This window comes from Clytia hemisphaerica, unplaced genomic scaffold (assembly GCF_902728285.1).
Source record: "Clytia hemisphaerica strain Z4C2 unplaced genomic scaffold, Clytia hemisphaerica genome assembly, whole genome shotgun sequence".
In the NCBI taxonomy this organism is placed as follows: Eukaryota; Metazoa; Cnidaria; class Hydrozoa; order Leptothecata; family Clytiidae; genus Clytia; species Clytia hemisphaerica.
The window spans coordinates 371,075-392,569 of record NW_027103760.1 but is presented as its reverse complement, the minus strand read 5'-3'; the positions used below and the strand labels follow the sequence as shown (position 1 = coordinate 392,569).

The following is a 21,495-nucleotide window of genomic DNA, read 5'->3' as shown; positions in this document are numbered from 1 at the left end:
ATTTATAAGGTGAAAGTGAGTTATTTAGGCTTTTACTACTCCAAACTCAGGCGACTGCGAACTAGAAATGGCATATTTACCCCTGATTTACCAACCGTACCCTGATGACAGACAATAAAAACCTTTATTGCCTACCAAAAATCAGAAAAATACCCATGTTTCCTCCAATAGCTAATAATCAAACTTTGTACAACCTAATACTGTTCTATCATTCTATGGGTCAAACTCAAATGGGCCCAAAAATCAATAAAAATGATCAAAATCGTCAATAATTGGCAATTTTATCCCCTGGTTTCTCCAACTGCACCCTGCATGTGAGCGTTTCAAATCAGCATTGTAATTTTCTTGTGTATATTACACAAAGATCAAGTTAAAACTTTTTTCGAAGATATTTCAGGCGAGATAATCAGTGAAAATTGCTCAAATTACGTAAAAATTCGATAAAATTGGCATTTTTACCCCCCCCCCCCCTGAACCGTCGAAAATGATACTAAATACAGTTGACAAAATTTTTTTTTCTGGTGTATCGCATTAAGATTTATCATAACACAAAGTTTGTGCCTCGTTAAAAGTTGTTTTGGTAGGTCCCAGTCTTATAAAATGTCCTATATATCAGACATGGGTTATGTAGAAGGGCGAAGCCTTCCTGTAATGCCCAGTTTGAGTTAGAAATCGTCATTTTTAGTCTAACTCGTACGAATCGGATTGGGCTTCATGGCCAAGCAAAAAACAATCAAAAGTGAGTCTTTTCATCGAGATTTCAAGCTAAAAAGTCAATAAATGCAAAAATTTGACAAAATCCATTTTGGTAAACGAGTGATCCAAGGACCTCCAAATTTAGCACTGATTATTCTTGATTCTGTCCTCCAGCGAATTAGTTCGAAGTTTTACCACTCGGCACCTTTCTATCATTCAGTCAGTTCCGCGCAGCGGTAGAGTAAAACATTTCCTCACCTACCCCCTACCTTAGCCGCCGCCTACCCCTCCCTTCCTAATTCGGGCAGCGCTGAAGGCGCCTAAAAGAAAGAGGTATTCAAGCTATTCAACGGACTATAAACGAGCTACTAACTCCTTCTAGATCCGGAGATATAAGCCTTTAAAGTTTGAACTAACGATTTATTTAGAAAAACTTAGAAAAAAATGACCGTGGCACTAAAAGGGTTAACAAATCTTTACAAAGGGTGAAAGTACCCCCTAAGCTCGGGCCGAGTATGAAAAAATGACCAAGAATTAGCTTTCGGAACCCCAATTTTTTGAAGCCCTTGAGATGTTCTTAACATCTCACCACTCTATGTTCACATCTTCTCTAAAACCCATGAGAGCTCATAAAAGAAATTCACGAAGTCTTGGTCATCACGTTCACTGCGGATCACCAAACAAATACGTATTAGAGGGATCAAATATAACAGAAAAATTTGCTTTCATTGTGTATATTTGAAATCTACATAAAATGCTGCGTTTCTAGATTGAATGTGAAACCTTCAATATTTTGAAATTCCAAGTAATATTTTCCATTTTTAAAAGGATTCACGCAATGAGCGTGTTGTTAAGGGGAAAGCCACGATTTTCGACAAACAATCAGAGGTACCGACTGGATTTAAAAATGGAACAAATTTTGGTATATTTATTGTTTTCAAAAGATTTTTAATATTTCGTATAGATAAAATAAATTATATCATTGTTATCAATTTGAACATAATAGAGGAAAAGTTTGAAATGATCTGTCGTTTCAATCCAAAGTTGCCTTATAAAGAGTATCATTGCAAAATCAAACCACGATGAATCACAGTGGGGAAATTTTTAGAAAAAAAACAGTTATGTAACATATCGATTTTTACTAGATTTGTTTGATAACGATTGATGGCAAAGATCAACCCTTATTCGGGAAACCTTGGTTTTAAATCAAAAGGCCTCGTTATAAAAAAACATTTAACAATCCATTATATTATATTCAAAGGTTTGTCCACCAACCGACAACATAAGTTCGTTTCCAATTAATTATCTGACTTATACAAAAAACCTAAAACAAAAAAAGTGGACCTCCATCTTTAAGATATAATGAACGGACAGCAAATTTAATTATTTTCGCGACGTAAACCAATGGAGAGAAGGAAGGGCGTCGAGGCGTGTTTATTTTTGTCCACCCTCGGAAACGACATCGACGAAGGCGGCTTCGGTAAGTTCTGCCCATTCGTGGTATGAAGCCTTCTTGGCGAATCCGTTGCATTTTTTCTCCACCTCTTTGGAGGTTGAAGAGAGCAACATTTTTTCTTTTCCTGGTGCATCGTCGTCACTAGACCAAACAGCATAAAGTACCTGTATAAAAGACAATAGAAAAAGGTTGAGTCATTGCAAAACACAAATATTCACCATGGACTGTGATTTTAGATTCTTTACCCTAGGCTGAAACTTATTTCAATGATATTGATTTTACACTTTCTAAAATTTGCAATTTTTATCCGAATCGGACACAAAACATCAGTTTGGACTCATAAAAGAACCACTCCCTGTAGACACCGATAAATATTTACAACCCATTTCCAGGAGTGATAAAAAACTTCGACCTAACCGGCCTGAGAGCCTTCGCTTTTTTTCCACTTGACTAGAGTATAAAATTGATTTGTTTGAAAAATTTATCAATTCAAAAAGAAAAGTTTGGTCATTTAAAAGTATTTTTATGTACTTTTTATGTATTTTATTAGAGCTTGAACATACTTGTAATTCACAAAAGAATTATTCTCGAAGATTTTTCACAAGTTTGCAATATATTTTATCAACATTTTTCAACGCTGAAATGCAAAATTTCAACTGCGTGTATACTTTTGAATCACTTTTGTCACTCCTTTTTATGGCTTGAAAAAAATAGTATGTCAAAGTTGAGAGCCTGTGTCATAAGTTGAATCCCATACTCTATTCTTACCTTATTCCGATCCTGTCCTTCCTTCGTTTTGTATTGGCAGTCGTAGAAGATAAAGCGAACATGATCTTTTGGGAGCTGTGCCAATAGCTGTTCAAAATTTTCTTCTTTTCCTGCAGCGTACTTCAACTCGACTTTGGTTCGTTTATCGTTAAATCCAAACACGCAGAATCGGCTTGTTTGTGCTTTGTGGACCTTTGGAATGAAATAAAGTTTTAAAGATGAGGTTGGTAATGTAACCATCAAAGGTCTGCCTCAAATTTAGCGAATTGTCAAGTTGGTTATTTCAAAAAGTTACTTTAATTTAAAGGCAAATTCTGCCTCGTTTTGTTTCACCGTTATTTACGTTCATACAATACACCGTTTCGACCGTAGTCCCGCGGGCATTTTTTTCCCACTAAAATCGTCCCAGCCCTTTTTTCGCACCTATAGACAATAGAAAGATGCGTCAAAAAAGGATTGGGACAGTTTCAGTGAAATGCCAAAAAATGCCCGTGCGACTACGGTCGAAAACGTGTATTCAAAATGACTTAAATAAACCATGAAGGTAATAAAAATATGGATAATTAAAATGCAGAAAAAAAGTTACTCACATTGGTGAAAGCTTCGACGCAATCGAGGTTCAGTTTGACACCAGATTCAACCATTTTGTATTGTTAATATTATTTTTTTATAAGGTACTTTATGATATTAAGTCTGAAAAGAGAATAATCAATTTCTAGTAACGCAAACAAAATCTTTGATCCTTGACTGCATTTATTATGGGCTCATTCAAACGTCATCAAACGTTTATGTAAAAAAAACACGTCCGGATAGGCATGTTTTTAAGACGTAGATGAGATTTTTTGAGAGCATACGGTAACAACTTCAGCAAACCACACACTACAGGATGAAGTATAGATAAAATACATTTTGATAAGTTAACAATCCTAGTAGGACTAAAGTAAATCCAGAAGTTAGAAAAACAAAATGCAAAAGGAATGACAACACACACACATGACATGACGTGTATCATAAAATGCAATGATCAATGACATGAAAGGAGAGAGAGAGAAGAGAGTTAAGTTTATCAAAACAACATTAAGGCAAACCACACATTGTTGCTAAGGGTTTGTAATCCTATCAAAATTACCTGATTTATTTGTTGTCATTGATAAAACAAGAAAATTATATCGTCATTTAAAACAGTTCTATTCGTTGCATTTAGTACAACTGAGATTTATAAGTGACATTTATACATACACGTTTTTTATAAGAACAAACTATATATAAGAACATAAGGCTTTGATGGCCAAAATATTATGAACAAGTTAAGTAAAAACATTTTAAGGCTTGGTGGACGCTAATTCACCTTATTTTTTAGGAAAATGGACAAAATAATCAAAAAATTGCGAAAATAAGAACATGTTAAGAACATTTTTAGGCTTAAAACTCGAACGTTAAGAAAATTTGAAGGCTTCAAAAATTTTGGATGTTCTTATAAAAAAACAAACGTTTATCTATTACAAAATCAACAAATTTGTCAAAAAGGCTGACAGTAAAAACCATCACATACAACCTTTTTAGCGCACTATGGAATATAATTTCAAGTACATATCAAAAACCCATTTCAAGCAAACAGAGAGGATCCTCCTTGCCAAGTTTTACTATTAAGGTGGTTTGAGCAGAAGCCTGACATGTAAAAATTTGCTTACTACATGCCTCAACCTTGTATACACACAATTATATTATATACCTTAAAAAAAGAGCCTATGGTATGCTCAAGGTTATTCACATTAAATTTTAGCTTTGTTGACAAGAAAGGAAGTATAGGAGGGGGGTACCAAAAATACATTGACTGGTTAGGGGCTTATTATGCGGGGGAGTGAAAATTTATTTCGGAATTTTAAAAAAATATCCCCACCCTACCCTAGTAGATACTTTCTGACCACTCCCCAACAGAACACTTTATAACTCTTTGAGAATCATCAATACATAAAAAAATAGGACTTGCATAAAAATTAGAAATTCCTCTGGAAGAATAATTTTTAACTATATTTTATGATCGACCTATTGAGTTACTTCATAACTCAGGGTTTTTGTGTTCACACTTGTCAATCACGTGCAAGAAAATACTATTGAAAACCACAAATTTGTGTTCCTACATCCTAGGCATGATGTCAATAAAACGTTTTTCAAATTCCATGACTTTTTTAGCTGAGAAGAAAAAAAATCATCTAATTTCATCCAGTTTAATCAGGCAAACATCCCAAGGATCCATTTTAAATGTTCCAGACAAACATAGGCACTATTGAGCAAAAAAATTAAAGTGGAAAAAAGTTATACTATACCATTTTCAGACACTTCAGGGTATCTACTTTTCCAAACTTGGCATTACATTAGAAAAAGAAACTCAAAAATTAAGCCCACTGTAAAATTCAAATGAAGAAGTTTACAATGTTAAACTTGATAGACACTGTTGAAAGTTGGTTATTCTGATAATACCAGGTGTCCCAGAAAAAAGTCCCCTCTTTGAATTGAATTTTCTAAAATCCTATGAAGCATTAAGGAATCAATCCTTTTGTATTAGAAAGAGGATGGATAAACTTAAATTTGAAGGAGTCATTTGTCAAATTAGGTCAAGTAGATCAAAAGTTATGGCATAGATGCTAAATCATTAATTTTTGAAAATGCTAAAAAAGGCAAAAAACGAGGGTATTGAATCATTATGAAGAAAGCAATTCTTCTATTAATTTACTAACTCTCCACACCAGCAATGCAATGTGTCTCTTCCTTACCTTGAGGTTAGTTTCCAAGATCTCACTGTATGTGATTTCTTTTTGTGGGGTTGCATAAGATAACAGATCTTGGAGCAACCCCAGACCCTTAATCAATTGAAAGCTTCAATAAGAAATGTTGCAGCTAATCTCAAGCATCAAATGGTTCAAAACGCTAGTCCCATCTTAGAAAAAGACAACCTACATACAAGATTTTTTTCAATTATGCATGTACAATTATGATATGAACCCTCCCCATTGAGAAAATAGTCCTTCACTGTTAGCGTTGTCTAAGTCACTGGTGTTTACTATTTGAGGCTTTTCAAGGAATTATCTTTTTAATATGAAATTGCAATTCTGTTTAAAGTTTTCTAAAAAAGAAATGTATGAGGAAGTTGGACAAAATTGAAATTAATGATGTTAATCATTAATAAACGCCAGATTTAAAGTGGCATTATGTATTTCATTTAAAATCTTCCAATTTAAATGGCCCTTTCAAGCTATGCACAAATTAGTAACGTGCAACTTTAAGCGGCAAAAACATTGATATTGAAAACTGAGGTTAAAATGGCACTTTTTTAAATCAATTACATCATACAGTTTTTTTTATGCACCTTGCCTACGGGAAAAACGACACACTGAAGCAAAGTTCTCGCTATTTTTTTGACACAGCAACGTTGATCGAAAATACAGTAAGGAAAAAGTTAAAGACCTTTGAGTCACCCTAGACACTCAGTTGACTTATCATATCCAAGAACAAATTAAAAAAGTAAAAACTGGTAAAAAATATAAGTGCATGGTATGGATATACCGCACATTCAAATCAAGGAAAATTTAACCATGTTAACTCTATGGAAAGCACTAGCCATCCCTCATTTGGACTACTGTTCTCAACTCTGGTCACCCTGGAAATGTGGTTTTGTGCAGCAACTGGAAGAAGTTCAGAAATCCTTTTTACATGGAATTCCATCCCTCAGACATCTTATATTGGGAAAAACTAAAATCAGTAAACTTAAGTATAGCCTTGAAAGACAGAGCGCTATCAAATAATTTATACCTCAAACGTCATTGAAGGCAACGTCCCAAATTTTAATTATGACGAAAGAAAAGGAGGCATTTCCTGCCACAGAAGTCAAAGATTGGGGAGAATTTGCAATCTAAAAGCTGTCAATATCAAACACAAAAATATCTGGGAGGGGAGTCTTTCCTAAGAGGGCCCTCGTTTGTTCAACACCCTTCCCAGACCAATAAGAGATTAAGACAAACTGCCCAAAGAAGTATTCAAAAAACACTTAGACACCTTCCTCACAACCTGTTCCAGACGAACCACTGCTTGCCCACTATTTCACCAGACCTGCCAACTTGAGATGTTTTTTTTGCGTGAGATGAAAATTTCGAAGCAAAATCCGAAATCTTAGTCCGACTTTTCTGATTTTCTGATTTCGGAAACCGGAAATTTTTTTCCAAAAGATGGAAATCTTGGATAATTTTTCCAAAAGATAGGAAATCTAGGAAAAATTGGGAAACTTTTTTCCCGAAAACCAAAAAATCGGGGAAAAGTTTTTTCGGAAAATCACAAAATCTGGGAAACTTTTTTCAAAATAATTGGAAAAACAAGGAAATTTTTTTCAAATGTCAAAAATGCGTGAGAAATCAAACTTGAAAAATTGCGTGAGACAGTGTTGGAATGCGCGAGTCTCACGTCCAATGCGTGAGCGTCCAATACGTGAGAGTTGGCACCTCTGTTTCACCCTTAGGCAAGCTGACTCCAACAGCCTCAAGGAAATGTCGAAGCATCGGACTCAACGAGTTGGATGAGCTGTTCAAGCAAAAGCCAGTAAAAGGTACAAAGAGGTAGGTAGGTACAGTATGAGAATAATCAAGTTACAAATTACAAAATTTGTCCAAAGGAATCAAAGATAGGGTGGTCTCTATGTCATAATGTCCCCAAATGTTCAAATAGATTTGCACTAAAATTAAATATACCACTTCTCTAAATGGATTTGTGGTATGTAATTAAAGTCAAAAGCCTTTGACCATTGATTATGTCTAAGACTTTTTTTAGTAATGACCCCCTGTATAGCCTGATAAAATTGGGTTTACCTTAGCTTAGTTTGTTAAGGACTACACCAAGGATGCCTTAAAACGTCAACTTAATAAATTCCTGTGTACTGTCCCTGATGAACCCCTCGTTTCAGGTTATTTGCGATGTTAGCTTTTTTAGGCTTATGCAAATAAATGGATAGAAATAGAAACACTGGCTTGAGGCAAGCTGAAACAAACAGATGGCAGTCATGGATCCCTTACAACAACACTGGTCTCAATATTGAAAAAATCTATTTCAAGTAACCTGCAAGTAAGTAAGCCAACGGAAGATATCAATTGGGGAACCAGAAGCATTGGATGTGACACCCTTAAAAGGTACTTTATTCTTCGAAATATCCCAAAAAGCAAATAATTCTGTGAATCTTGGCTTTTTATTTCAAAATATTACAGAATCCAGTATTTCAAAAGTAAATTGAGACTCATTACAGTATCAAAAATTAAAGGCTCAAAATTTTCACAGGGCTTGAAATAACGGTTGAACATGGGGTATTGTCTGACCCAAATAGCTCCATGTCCGACCCAAAAAATCATAATTTTCAAGCTAAAGTAATCTGATCGGACATTTTGTTCCAGACACTTAAAATCGTTTATTTCGGTAGAAATTCTACCAACAAAATTTCAACCGATAAGCTATTTTTCCCTAGGAACTTGCTCTTCAAACCATAATGCCAACAGCATAACTCTACATTTTGATATACCTACACTAACAAAGTCTGATTGAGGATAGATATAGACAGAGATCATGGTGTGGCAAGATTGATGCTTCCCCTAAGTTAAAGCTTTGTGTTATTTCATTTCACTGGACTTGACTTTCTCCATATGATTTTTTGAGAACTAGGTATCAAGCAAGATGTGTCATACAAAATAAAATAAATCCTTTTCCTTAACACTTTCAAATTATTGGTCATCATTTTGTCTAAACGTTTTTGAAAGCTTCGTAGTCAAAAAAATGATCAGTCCATGCATCATCAAAAAAGCAAACTTTACCAACCGTTCTTTGAAAGTTAAAAATTAGAATCATTCAGCAATCATAAAACAAAGTTCTTACTAAAATAAAAGATTAAAAATTTCTTACTACTCCAATCAACGTGTGGTGTCAGACAATGATGGGCACAAAGAAGGATTGATCTTGACCAAACAGCAGACAGCCCAAGAAAGATGTTGCAGCTTTGAAAAGTTCAGAACCCCACATACCGCTCCCAGAGTTAAATACACAGTCTATGGCACTCCCCCACAATGCAGTTTTAGGTTTCGACCTTGTAGCAAAAGGGCGGTAAAATCAACTACGTAGGAGATTTAAAGTACAATAGTTAAAATGCGGATTGATATTTTTTACCAAATATGGAAAATATTAATTGTGACGTAAATAAAGTTTGATTTACATTGCGAAGCAATCAAATAAAAATAAAGCCGCGACAGCGCTAGAGTGAGAAAAGTGCATTTTGCGCAAAAAAGACGGAGATAAATGCGGAGGTTTGCATTTTCAAATTGATCCTCCAGTAAAAATCACTTTCATCATCATCGAATGGCCTTTTATAGCAAATACACTAGTTTTTCATCCATGTTTGGCCTCTTTTTTAAACCACAAATATCTCTGACTCTGAGGCATTTATAGGTTGCATTTAGCTTTTTTAATTCGAAGCATTTTCGCCCATCTCGTTAGCTGTTCTGTTTTGTTCTATCTAGCTAAAATTTCCCCTTCTAACCATTTATCCTTATAGTCTCGCCTCGCAAATACGTCAAAAATATGTATTATTTTTCAAGCCTATGAAATTATTACTAAATTAGCAAAACGGCGACACGGACTACAATGCTAGCTAAAGAAAGTTTTTTATTTCTTATCGCAACAACAGCCACAAAAGTGTCACGTATGACAGTAAATATTTCCAAGCAATTTATTCCCACTATTGCAATATCTGTAAAAAGACCATATATCTTACAGAGTGCATTACTACACTTACGCTACGTTATACGTGAGACATGCTTGACGTGATGAAAGAAGATTACGAATGTTTGTTTTTGTTTGTTTGTAAGGTGACGTAATGTATCTGACCTTCAGATTCTTCTTAATAAGTTTATAATCTATCTCTCTCTTTTTGCCTAACGACACGCTATTATACGTAATACACATGACATCATAATGTGTATCCAAGGACTTTAATTATACTTCAATCAAATGACGTAGAAAGGAGAAAAATGTATCCAAATGTTACCAAAATTGTCTTCAGAATTTCACTTTAGCACAGACAGTACTCTAGACGATGTTATCGTCTGTTACAGTGATAGTAAAGGCGGGAAAATATTATACGCCCGGAGTTTTCAAATCGGCGGGAGAGTTTTGAATTGAAGACTGGCAAACTCTACCGGCTGTAAACTCTTTTCGGCAAAAATCCCGTTCGCGAATTTTCTTCGGCTTTTGGCTTATTTCTTAGATAGTGATTTGTCTTAGACTATAGCATGGGTTAAGTTGACTCTCCCTAATTCGATCTCGAACGGGGAAAGTTACTTGTTGGAATTATAGAAAGATTCGGATTAAAGGAACCATTGTAAGGGGGTTTCTTCTTGGGACCCCGGAGGGGGGTACTTAGGCAAGTGAATGTTCAGGTATGTGCCGCCCTTAAGGGTGCCTTTTTGGAACCTAGCAACCCCTGTAAAGGTTAGAAAAATCAGAATAATAGATCTCAGTCCCATTAAGGGTTGAAAAAATAGAAAAATATCAATTTCTTGCCCCTAATAACATCGAAATTTGGTCAAATTAGTCCCAATAAAGATCGTAAAGTTCACAAAATTTCCCAATTTTCTTTCGATAGGGACTTGGAATTAGTTCGAATTATACAAACATTCGAATAATAAATTTGAATAAGCGAGAGTCTACTGAGCGTTCTACGGTACACTGAGAACTGAGATATACTACTGAGTAGAACTCTTGTGTCTGCTAAATAAATAATCGATGCTAATTTTGTGACGTATCTTCCGGATATTTTGACAACCATAAAAAATAAACATATGAAAATATTTTACAAATTTTACATCTAAAAATGTGCTCTAAATAAACTTGTCTTTCAGTCATCAGTAAGTCGTAAGAAATTGTAAATTTATAAGTCGTCAGAAATTGGTGACACCTTGGTTTTTGTATAATTACATTTACAGCCATGTTTCATTGTTAAAGGAAAACGGCCCAAAAATCTCCAGAATTTGTTGTCTGTTTTGATGAAGCATTGTCAAGTTTCACATAACGTTCATCTCAACTTCCTTGTTCATCTCAATTACCTTGTTCATCCCAGTGAAGAAAATCTGACTTTAAGCCGCAAGTATACTCGTATCAAACGTTAAACGCGTTTGGAGACTGGGTCAGAGAGTTTCCCAGGGCGAGAGGATTGACGTCGAATGTCGTTGCATTGATGTTACACAGCAGTTTTGACGCCAATCTTTCCTGGTAAACTCCATCGAATCCCATAAGGTTAATTACAGGTGTATAGAGGCTATCCATATCTTGTTCAATGTTTGATAAGTAAGATTATTTCTGCCATTATGGAAGTAAACATTCGAATCTGTAGAGACGATTCATTACGCAAATCGATAACGTTTCATTCCATAATAGCATCAAAGGAAGCTTCTGATCATTTCTTGTTGAAGAATTCGTCCATTCTTTTTTGTTTCTTATTGGGCGTTAATGTTCTTTTAACGGCATCATTATTTCCTGTGTTTGGTCGTTTACCCTGAATGTAGGGAAGGGAAGAGGTAATTTATCGAACTCAAAGTCAATATCGGAGAGTCAGAGCCACCTGCACCATTTTTTGACTTTACTGATAGGCGTAGTTTTGAGCGCTATCAAAATCTTTGATAAAGAAATTTGTCCATATTCGGTAAACAAAAAATAATTCACTCAGGGGCATTTTAAGAAAAGTTTTGAAAGGTGAAGATCTCTGAAAAGTTGACGTTCCAACAAAAAAAAATATAAAATTACTTTAAACTGCGTGGAGCCTTCTGACAATGCCAGTATCTAAAACCAACAAGACAGAAAATAATATCATCATGAGAGGCAGAGCTTTATACATCGCAAAAAATAAAATGAGAAACTTTAAAATTTCTTACTTTCTCAAGTATTCAAACTTAGCAAACCAACTGAGGAATGCTTGAGAAAGAAATAAATTTCCAAGTATAATATCTCATTGCAAATCACAGTAGTAAGCATTTTGTTGAGTCAGTTGTACAATACCCTATTTAATCAATGTACCGAGGATCTTTTACGAATTCTATCATTTAATGGGCTGTATGTTCCATTAAAAACATACAGTAGGTCCAACCAAACCTTTTCAAGTCAAAAAAAAATATTGAAAATGTGTCGATACCCCCTGGAAAATGGCGAAATTTGCAAAAGTACACTTGGAAAGATTCTTCTTTTGATAACGTAAAGTGAGAGTGGACGAACTGAAATCAGTCTTTTACCCCGTGGGAATTTTAAAATAACTTTTTACCCTCTTGGAAAAAATGAAAAAACACCCCCCGGAAATTTTTATCAGATTACTCTCTGGAAACGTTCGTCCACCCCCTGCATGGATATAAAATGGAATGACCCGATAATAAATTAAAGTTCTTATCGTTGCCTTTCTTATTGCTGTTGTGATACCGATGTCGTCAAACCCATCCTTGGCAATCCATCGCATTTTCTCTGATTCATCAATCCTATGAAGAAAGAAAGACTAAAATTGATTTTCAAGGTACCTTAAGGGAAGAAATTTTCGCGGAATTTAATTTCACGAATCAGAGTTTCAAAATGGCAAATTTCGCAGAATTTAATTTCGCGAATGAGCCGATTTCAAAAGTTTTACGGAATTTCGGTTGAGGGATTTAATTTCGCGGTTGAGGGAATTATCTGTCTACGAAAAACCCTATTTTGCCCTAAAAAGACCAATTTTAGGGGTGATTTTTTTAATTGTAGAATATTCGTGTTTCGCAGAATTTGATTTCGCGGTTTAGCCATTTTGGTGTGTTTCGCGGAATTTAATTTCGCGAATTACGCCCAAATTCGCGAAATTAAATTCCGCGAAAATCTCTTCTCGCGAAAATTTCTTCCCTTAAGGTAGGGTTTATAGTGTGGTAATAGCTTGGATATCCAAGTTGCAAACTTCAGTGAAGTCTCTTTAACTCAACAACCTCTACCCAGCTGGCACACAACGTTGTTTCAACGTTTATTTAACGTTCACAACGTCCATATAACGTTAGATGAACGTTGAAACAACGTTGTGTGCCAGCTGGGCTACACAACTCGAATCTTTCCTTAACTCGAACAAGTTTTCTAGTCCCTCCAGTTAACAACGCCTCATAAAATATACTCCATATATCGTGTTCGAGTTATAGAGACTACACTGTATTAGTTCGTTTGGATGTTTCTCCTGTTAGCCGAATAGATGTTTGTATTCCAGAGTCAACAAATTCTGTCCTGTATACAGTTATTTAATCAACCAATTACGTACGCAGTATCTTCGATTTTGATATGCAAATTTATATTGGAATACAAGTCGATTTTGAGACCACCTTCTCACAAAACCGATAGGACTTAATCAATCAATTACGGACTTTTTCAGCCAATGTGTGGTAGGGACTAAAAATCTATCGGGTTTGATATTATCAAATTTTTATAGGAAGAAATTATCATACCCAACATCTTTCTTCTTAAAATCAGCTTTGAAAACATGATATGTATGGCGTCGATGAGAAAACACGTGTACAACCTGAAAAAGTGTATAAAAAGTCTATAAATTGCTCTTCAGTCAGCCCAACCCCCCCCCCCCCCGCCCTCACGAAAAACTCTTTAAAAGGGTCCTAAGGGTTTCCCCCCTACTATATTAAAAAATGGTACAAAAGTTTTAAGTGTGTATCAAAGAAATTATAGACACTCCAAAAACGCAAACAGTTTCAAGAAAAAGAGGATCAAGTTTTGCTTCATCATTATTAGACCAAGGTCACAGCTGATTGAATGAGTTGCGGTCTGCGAATTTCGTTCTTTTGAAACTATTAGTAGGGGGCAAACCCTTAGGACCCGTGGCGTCTTTTATTCGACGAAACCAAATCTGGCCTATTTCAAAGAATGACTTTAAGACTTTTTCGCGAGAAAAAATAGGCCTTTTTTTTAACAAAAATACCCCTTGCAAAAAACTCTTGGTAAAAGGGTCCTAAGGTTTTCCCCCTACTACATTCAAATATGGTGCAAAAGTTTCAAGAGTGTATCAAAGAAAGGAAAGCTGCTCAAAAGCAAAACGTAACAAGGATTGAAAGTCTATGACAAACCTGTCCATACGGTATCAAATCTTTTGCAGCGATTTCAACGCAGAAAGTTGTTTTCAGGTACACTCGACATTTTCGACGAAGCTGAGCCTCAGATATTGATGTCTCGCTATTAGTGTTGTTTTCTGTCGTTTTTGGTTGGATTTGATCTGAAGGGAATTCCCATAGTCCGGCAAGTAATCCTGAAAAATTGGAGGGAATAATTAATTATTATATTTAGTATAATCATTAATAAAGTTTATTATAATTAACGTAAGAGGGAATTGATAGCAGACCTTTTGCTCGTTAGAATGTCATGTTGAATAATTAAAAACTCCAGCATTAAAACAATGACACATCAATGCATAACTATTTTTATTAATTTTTCTCATCACTGTTTTGATGCTGTAGTTTTTAATTATTCAACGTGACATCCTAACTAGCAAAAGGTATTGCACTTTGTTTGTGAAATCAAGGGGTTATGTTTTCTGAAAAATGTCTTTAGGTCCAGGATATACAATACATTTGGGTAGGTCTCTTCTTGACAATTATCAGATCAATTAAAAATTGAAATCTTACCAGTTTCAGGGCGCTTGGTCAGCAAATATTTTCCATTTTGTTTCAAGATGATTGTTGCAAACTAAAATTGAAAATAATGAAGACTAATGAGCGCTGCTCATTAAATTGATATCTCGAACCTAGCCCACGCTACGGGTCATTTTTAATTTTTGAAAAAAACTTTATTACAGAGCCATTGAGAGACTTGAAGATGTCTCAGGCATGATGGTGACTAAATGTGACCCTGCTTCAGGTAATATTTTTAGTCAGCAAAGAAAAAGAAGAATTTGGTACCTTTTTGTGGTCATTTAGCTTTTACCGTTCATTTGTTCATTTACCTCGAATACATAAACTATTAAGAAACATCCCCTTCTCACAGACCCGGCCGGGACCTGGGAAAATTTTCCGAAACATCGTCCCCAGTGGAAAATTAAGCCGATTTCTATCCCCGACGAAAATAATCAAATAACTAAATCCTCACTGCAAAACGGTTTACTATTTTTTCCTTCCCTATTGAATTTCATGGCTTGAAAAAAATGAAATTTATCTCCCTATTTTCGTAAAGCATTGGAATATCAATACCCATTGAGTTCCAGTCCGTTATTTTTACCCCCACTGACTGCAATAAGTGAGAAGGGGTGTCAAAAACAATTTGTCCACTCCGTGCAAAGTGGTTGAATTGGTTGAATTGGTTCAAATTTCTTCAGAGAGATGGATACAAATATAATAAATATATTTTTTCTTGCCTGTTCACTAGCCGGTGGTTTCTTTTTCTCTTTTCTTGGATAGTTCATAACGCCGAGGCTAAAAGCAAAAGCATTCTTTGTCTATGATGGTACTATTCGAAGAGGACACGCGAAAACAATTTCCGGTGTGGATTTCCTTTTAGGCTAGCTCGAAAGTAAAGTATTAGAGACTTTTTTAAGAGAGGTTACGCGAATTATGGTCGGGATTTACAGCTTTAAGACTGATGTTGCAAGCGCTACTGCGAGGGAGAAGAGTACGTTTAAAAATTGACAACTCAAAGTACAGTTCAAAATAAATGATTGATGCTATCGGATAAATGATCAAATTCTCAATTTCCGAGCAAAGTCGGAAAACTGTTACTGCCACTGACCTTAATATATCCCTGAACCAAGTTACTATACTCAATCCCAGACAACCAAAATCTTTGATCGGAGTTTTTTTGAAATTGGTACCCTAATATTATGGCGGCACTACTCAAAGAATAGCGGTGAAAATTCATCGAGAGCGCTAGATCTACTTTTCCTCGAATACTTTTGATGATGTAGCGCCGTCAGATGTTAATTTTTAACACTGCAATGGCTTCTTCTCGGGTACCAATTTAAAAAAAACTCTGATTAAAGATGGCGGATATAGCTTGGTCCAGGGATATATAAAGGTCAGTGGCAGTAGCAGTAAAAAAGTAAATATAAATACTACCTAGGTTCCCATGGTACACTCGAAGGTAAGCAATAACAACAAGCACCAGCTAAGGATAGAAAATATATTAAAGTCAAACATCACCCATAAGTGTCCCCGTTTCATATCAGACACATGTTTCATATCAGGACAGTGTCTCCCTATTGTTATATTGTGCTGATATAAGCATAAAATCTCTTTCTTTTCCTTTATCTGACCAATCTTGACCCACATTCGTGTCAATCCAATGTGAAAAAGCTTGTAAATCAAAATTGATGAGTAAGCAAACAGTAACTCTTATTTAAAAACAAAACCTTTAATGAATTTTTCTTGTAACCGTTATACAGTTTTTATCTCACTAAAGGTCACCACATGCTGGTCAGTATTTTGTAAGAATTTAGGCTCTCTAAGGGTCGGTAACAATTTGGCATGTTACCGTCTTCAATGTCCGGACATGTATAGATTTGTTTATCTTCTACTTTTCTTTTCTTCTCTTTCGCCTGGGTCTGAAATAGAAGTGTTAACACAAAATTGAATTGGGAATTAAATGAGTTCAAAGCATTAAAATACAGTAAACTTTTAATAAACAATTATTCGAGCCCGCGGTTATTTGAATTAAGGCAGCTGTGTACCCGTAAACCCCAAATGTTTCAAAATCTTTGTAAGAGTACATCCCCAAAATGGTTGAATTGAAAATTCGGCAGAAAAAAGCTATTCAGTTATTAGAGCTGTCAGTCATTAACATCAACATTTTCTTAGCGATTTTTGTTAAAAAGCTAAAATTAAGATTAAGATTTTCGCCAAAATTGAGCCTCTCGTTCTTATCAGAAAACATGTAAACATTTTAAACTCTTTTCCAGAAAAAAATTGAATATGGGGGGTGGAGGATATAACATTTTTTAGAAATTTAACCCCCGGACATGGTGAATTTTGACTCCCCGGACAGCAGGTCTGACCCCCCAGACAAGCATCAGTTGACCTCCTGGACATTCAAATTTTAACCCTCAAACCGAGCAAAATTACCCTCAAAAATAGCAAATTCACCAGCCGGACAAGGAAAATTTTGTAGATTTTTCACTACCCTCCGGATACTATATCCTCCACCCCCCATGTATGGACATTTTTTGGAAGATTTTCTTTTCGTACCATTTTATAGGCTTTGCATATATCTTTGAGAGGGCAATCACCACATTTGGGTGCTTTCGGTGTACACGTCAACGCACCAAACTCCATCAAGGCTTGATTGAAATCACCAGGTCTGTCAGGATCAACTACTTCTTTGGCTAGTTCCCTGTCAAAGTAGAAAAGTATGTTATTCACGAGGCTATATATCTGTGTTCGTTATTCAATTCATGAAATGCACCATTGCAATGACATTACATCATGGACCCAATAGCTGATTGGTTGCAAGTGATGTATTGGCTAGTTTTACGTCACTTTCAACCAATCAACTGTTGGGTCCGTGGAAGACATTGCAATGGTGCATGTCATGAATACAATATACACCCTGGCCAGTTAGCTTTTTGTCAAGTTCAACCAGAGGATTTTTACCAGAGGTACTAAAGCACGCTTTAGACCATGTTCGCACGTGACGGTTCCGTTTCGCTCCGAAACAAAATGAAGCCATTCTATTTGTTACATCCAAGTGTTACGTCACTTCTAACCAATAGAATGGCTTTTTAATCCTCTTCAATTCAACATCCATGTGTTCCAGTTAGGGCCCCATGAAGCGAAGAAAGAAAAACTTGAATGTTGAATGTGTATTTTTTAAGCCAAATAAATTTTTTTGCAAAAATCTGCTTGAGCCATCTTTATTATTATTATCTTTATTTGAGCCAGGGTTTATTTTATCTAAAGCTCCACACGGTTGGCGAAGGTAGTGCCGTACGGGAAATCATTATTAAATGCAATTTTCGTGAATTTTGGCCATTTTTGCGAATTTTGGCCAAAACCCCTAGGAAAATGAAAGAAATAGAGTGAAAAAAAGACCGATTGGGAAAATTTTGTACAAGTGAAAATTTTAGATTCCCAATGCGGGAAAAAATATTCCACTTAAGGTAGCATCTATCAATCTCTCATACCATAATAATTCTTGAACTTGATTGGAGTTTGAGTTAGCTCCGATAGAACATAAACGACACAAAACACGAATGACATTCCCATCAACCACACCACATGGTTCGTTATACGCAATGGAAGCGATCGCTCCTATGAAAACATTAAAAAAACTTTTAATTCATGATATGCACCACTGGAGAGTCTTCTGAGAACTTTTAAAATTTCCACCCAATACGTCACTTAAACAATAGAAAAAGTGACGTATTGGGTGCAACAAAAACAGAAAAGTTGCATAATTTCGTAAAGTCATTACCTTGGTGCATATCATGAATATAGGTACTTATGAAATTTACGCCGTAATTCATGTTGAATGGTAATGTAAAATGGTAACAATGGTGCACTATCGGATATTCCAATGACGGATTGGCTGCCGGACACTCATTTTCTCGTTGGAATATCAGTGATGTGCCGACATCACTGAGATATGTGCGCACTGAGATATGTGCGCCCTTACATCCTTACTACCAATTATGCTCAACTAAAGTTTGAATAGCTTGCTTTAGCCTGAGTCGTAGCCGGGAGTCTACTGTGTAAAAAGCAATCTGTTGACAGGGCAGGAATAGGTGCTAGCCTATACTAGACGTCAGCCGCATTTTTTCTACGGAATTAACGAGATGAAAAATCCTGGTTTTTAGTGACGTGCTCGCTAGAAGAGGTGCTTGATTTTCATCATTTTAGACTCCTGAACCCAGATGGCACACAACGTTATTTCAACGTTCATCTAACGTTATATGGACGCTGTGAACGTTAGATAAACGTTGAAATAACGTTGTGTGTTTGCTGGGAAACATTAAACTAACCTGCAGTATAAGGTCCGACGCCGGCTAGTTTCTTTTGCAAGGCTGTTGAAGTTCTTGGGATTTGGCCATTTAATTTATTCATCACCTAAAAAAAAGTTGGGTAGGAAGATGCTTAAATATAAAGGAAGTAGAATATGGTAAGCAAAACGGTGGATATTTTTAATTTTATAAAATCCTGTAACAATTCTCGTATTATTATATCTATGATTATCTCCTTTGAAATAATGACAAAGTTCTCTTCAACATAAGAGCTATAACTCACAACTCATTCTACTTTTTTCAATCACTGAAACAACACCAAGATTTAATTTTGCGAGCCAAAAACCGCGAAATTTTCTGGGTCTATTTCCCGAATAAGCGTTTTCAAAAGATTTTGCGACATTTATATCCACCAAAATGGCAAAAAATCTTGTGAAAATTAATCACCGATTAAAATATTCATTACCTCTTGAGCACCTTGGTGTAAGCGTTTTCCACGAGAGTAGTAACCCAAACCAGACCATTGTGTGTTCACTTCCTATAACGAAAAACAAGTTAACAGTGTTTAAGGCCGGTCCCCACTTGCGCGCGCTGCGATCGCACCTTTTGGCTTCAAACCATTTAGCTTGGTAAAAAAGATTATGTCATAAAAATATAGCGCGCGCTCGAAAAGTTGTGTACATTTCAACTTTTTTCAGCCGTTACTTCAGATCACGCCAATGGAATTTCTTCATTTTTCTTTTGACAAATAGCGTGGAAGCTTTGCTCGAAAATATGGGATCGCAGCGCGCACAAGTGGAGACATCCAATGAGAAAAAGACAACGACTAGAGAGAAGTTTTCAACGATTCCTAGGCAAACAAAATCGATGCAAACAGATTTGCTGCACATTTCAGATGACGAATTTAACCAAGCACTTTCTTTGTTGTTTTTTTTACAATTTTTTGGCCGTAAATGTTACTTCCAATCCAGAGTTTGTATATAAACCACGCAGAGGGTGCAACTTATACAGGAAATGAGCGGCTTCAAATCCTATAAATGAGATTCGAATCTGCTTTCAGATATATCTTATTATACCGGGTGCACCAAAAAAAGTATACAACTTTGTCGAGATATTGTGAGCTTCAGGATCTAAATTTTTTATCCATTCTTTTTTTATCGCATAGAGGATGCTCTAACTTGAATTTTGAACTATCATACATTAGGTTTGAAAAAGTAATTCGAAAATTAGTTTTAAAAAACTGACTTTTTTTTTATGTCAAAATTTCAAAAAATCATCAAAAACAGCGATGCGGTGATTCTGGAATAGACTTTAACCTCAAGGAACGGCAATTATTCTGGTTAATTTATCTCAAAAGAATTTTGATATACCTCTATTGTTGCTTCAGCTAAGTCTTCCACCGTTGGCCATTTCTGGAAAAAAGAGTTAAGTTTGAGTAAAACAAGGTTATGAGTTACAATCCTCTACAAACACAAACAGTCGGATATTAAGAACGTCTGATTCGTTAAGGCTGGTCTCCACTTGCGCGCACTGCGATCACACTTTTTCGAGCAAAGCTACCACGTTATCGGTCAAAAGAAAAATGAAGCAATCCCATTGGCGCGATCTGACGCAATGGTTGGAAAAAGTTGAAATGTGTTCGACTTTTTTTTCGATCGCACACTACATTTTTATGACGTAATCTTTTTTCCAAGCAAAAAGGATTGAAACCAAAAGGTGCGATTGCAACGCGCGCAAGTGGAGACCGGCCTTTTAGAGGTTGCCATTAGTCTACCAAAAGGATTCGAAATTCTGAGGGAAGGAACGACGCACGCTTTTCATTACTATCGGTACCATCAATCTATTTTCACGGCTGAAAAGATGATTTTCAACCATTCAGTAACACACTAGCCTTTCACAACACACATTCTATTTATCAAGGTTTTAAGAAAAAATCGTGGACGTTTCGTACGGGCAAGTGACACACCTACTTTCAAAAAGAAGTATTGCTGACAAATAAGCAAAGCTGCTTATCAACTTCCCCCACCGAGTTTGAAACAATCAAAATCATTTGTCATTACTCTTAGGTTCCAAATAAACGGGCCCCCCCGCTTGTTAATTTTTCGAAAATTTTCCAACCCCCCCGGACCTTATTAGGACCCCCCCGTTTATTAATCTCTAAGAATATTTTCAGCTGTCAAAGAGAAGGCCCCTTATTTTGCTCTAAATAGCCTGATTTTAGCCTAATTTTACCTTATTTTTGGGTCTCAGAAGTACAATTTCCAACCCCCCCGGCAATTAGGTCCCCCCCGTTTATTAAAATCTAGAAAATTTCCCAACCCCCCCGTTTATTCGAACCCCCCCGTTTATTTGGAACCTAAGAGTAATAATAAGATGTTTTCAATCTCTAAAGCCCTTTGCTCTTCCAAAAAAATCCGTTCATGAGAGTGCTGGATACATTATTTTTCTATGATCTGCCCCTGGACATTTCGATTTTTCAAACCTGGGACACGTGCTTTGATTGGACAAACATCAAAACGTAAAAGTGGCCCCTGGATAAGATATTTTGACATGGACATCGCAGGTTTTCTGG

At 35.9% G+C, this 21,495-nt stretch overlaps 2 protein-coding genes across 2 annotated transcripts in view; both read right to left on the bottom strand.

The window, feature by feature from the left end:
- Nucleotides 1-1,596: 1,596 nt before the first annotated feature.
- LOC136805602 (actophorin-like) lies at nucleotides 1,597-3,642 on the bottom strand. Its single transcript, XM_067062169.1, has 3 exons — nucleotides 3,511-3,642; nucleotides 2,921-3,112; nucleotides 1,597-2,316 (listed from the first exon to the last, which is right to left on the bottom strand). The coding sequence occupies exons 1-3, from the start codon at nucleotides 3,562-3,564 to the stop codon at nucleotides 2,131-2,133; spliced, it is 432 nt and encodes a 143-aa protein (XP_066918270.1). The 5' UTR covers nucleotides 3,565-3,642; the 3' UTR covers nucleotides 1,597-2,130.
- A 7,091-nt stretch (nucleotides 3,643-10,733) lies between these two features.
- LOC136805600 (adenine DNA glycosylase-like) overlaps nucleotides 10,734-21,495 on the bottom strand; it is a 45,078-nt gene continuing 34,316 nt past the window's right edge. Inside the window, exons 5-18 of the mRNA XM_067062166.1 lie at nucleotides 20,294-20,335; nucleotides 19,390-19,461; nucleotides 18,945-19,029; nucleotides 18,108-18,234; nucleotides 17,173-17,317; nucleotides 16,463-16,532; nucleotides 16,048-16,096; nucleotides 15,351-15,408; nucleotides 14,626-14,686; nucleotides 14,071-14,249; nucleotides 13,441-13,514; nucleotides 12,387-12,465; nucleotides 11,747-11,782; nucleotides 10,734-11,498 (exon numbers count right to left, since the gene is read on the bottom strand). Of these exons, the coding sequence (XP_066918267.1) occupies nucleotides 11,400-11,498; nucleotides 11,747-11,782; nucleotides 12,387-12,465; nucleotides 13,441-13,514; nucleotides 14,071-14,249; nucleotides 14,626-14,686; nucleotides 15,351-15,408; nucleotides 16,048-16,096; nucleotides 16,463-16,532; nucleotides 17,173-17,317; nucleotides 18,108-18,234; nucleotides 18,945-19,029; nucleotides 19,390-19,461; nucleotides 20,294-20,335 (1,176 nt within the window). The 3' untranslated portion in view covers nucleotides 10,734-11,399. The remainder of the gene's footprint in view (nucleotides 11,499-11,746; nucleotides 11,783-12,386; nucleotides 12,466-13,440; nucleotides 13,515-14,070; nucleotides 14,250-14,625; nucleotides 14,687-15,350; nucleotides 15,409-16,047; nucleotides 16,097-16,462; nucleotides 16,533-17,172; nucleotides 17,318-18,107; nucleotides 18,235-18,944; nucleotides 19,030-19,389; nucleotides 19,462-20,293; nucleotides 20,336-21,495) is intronic.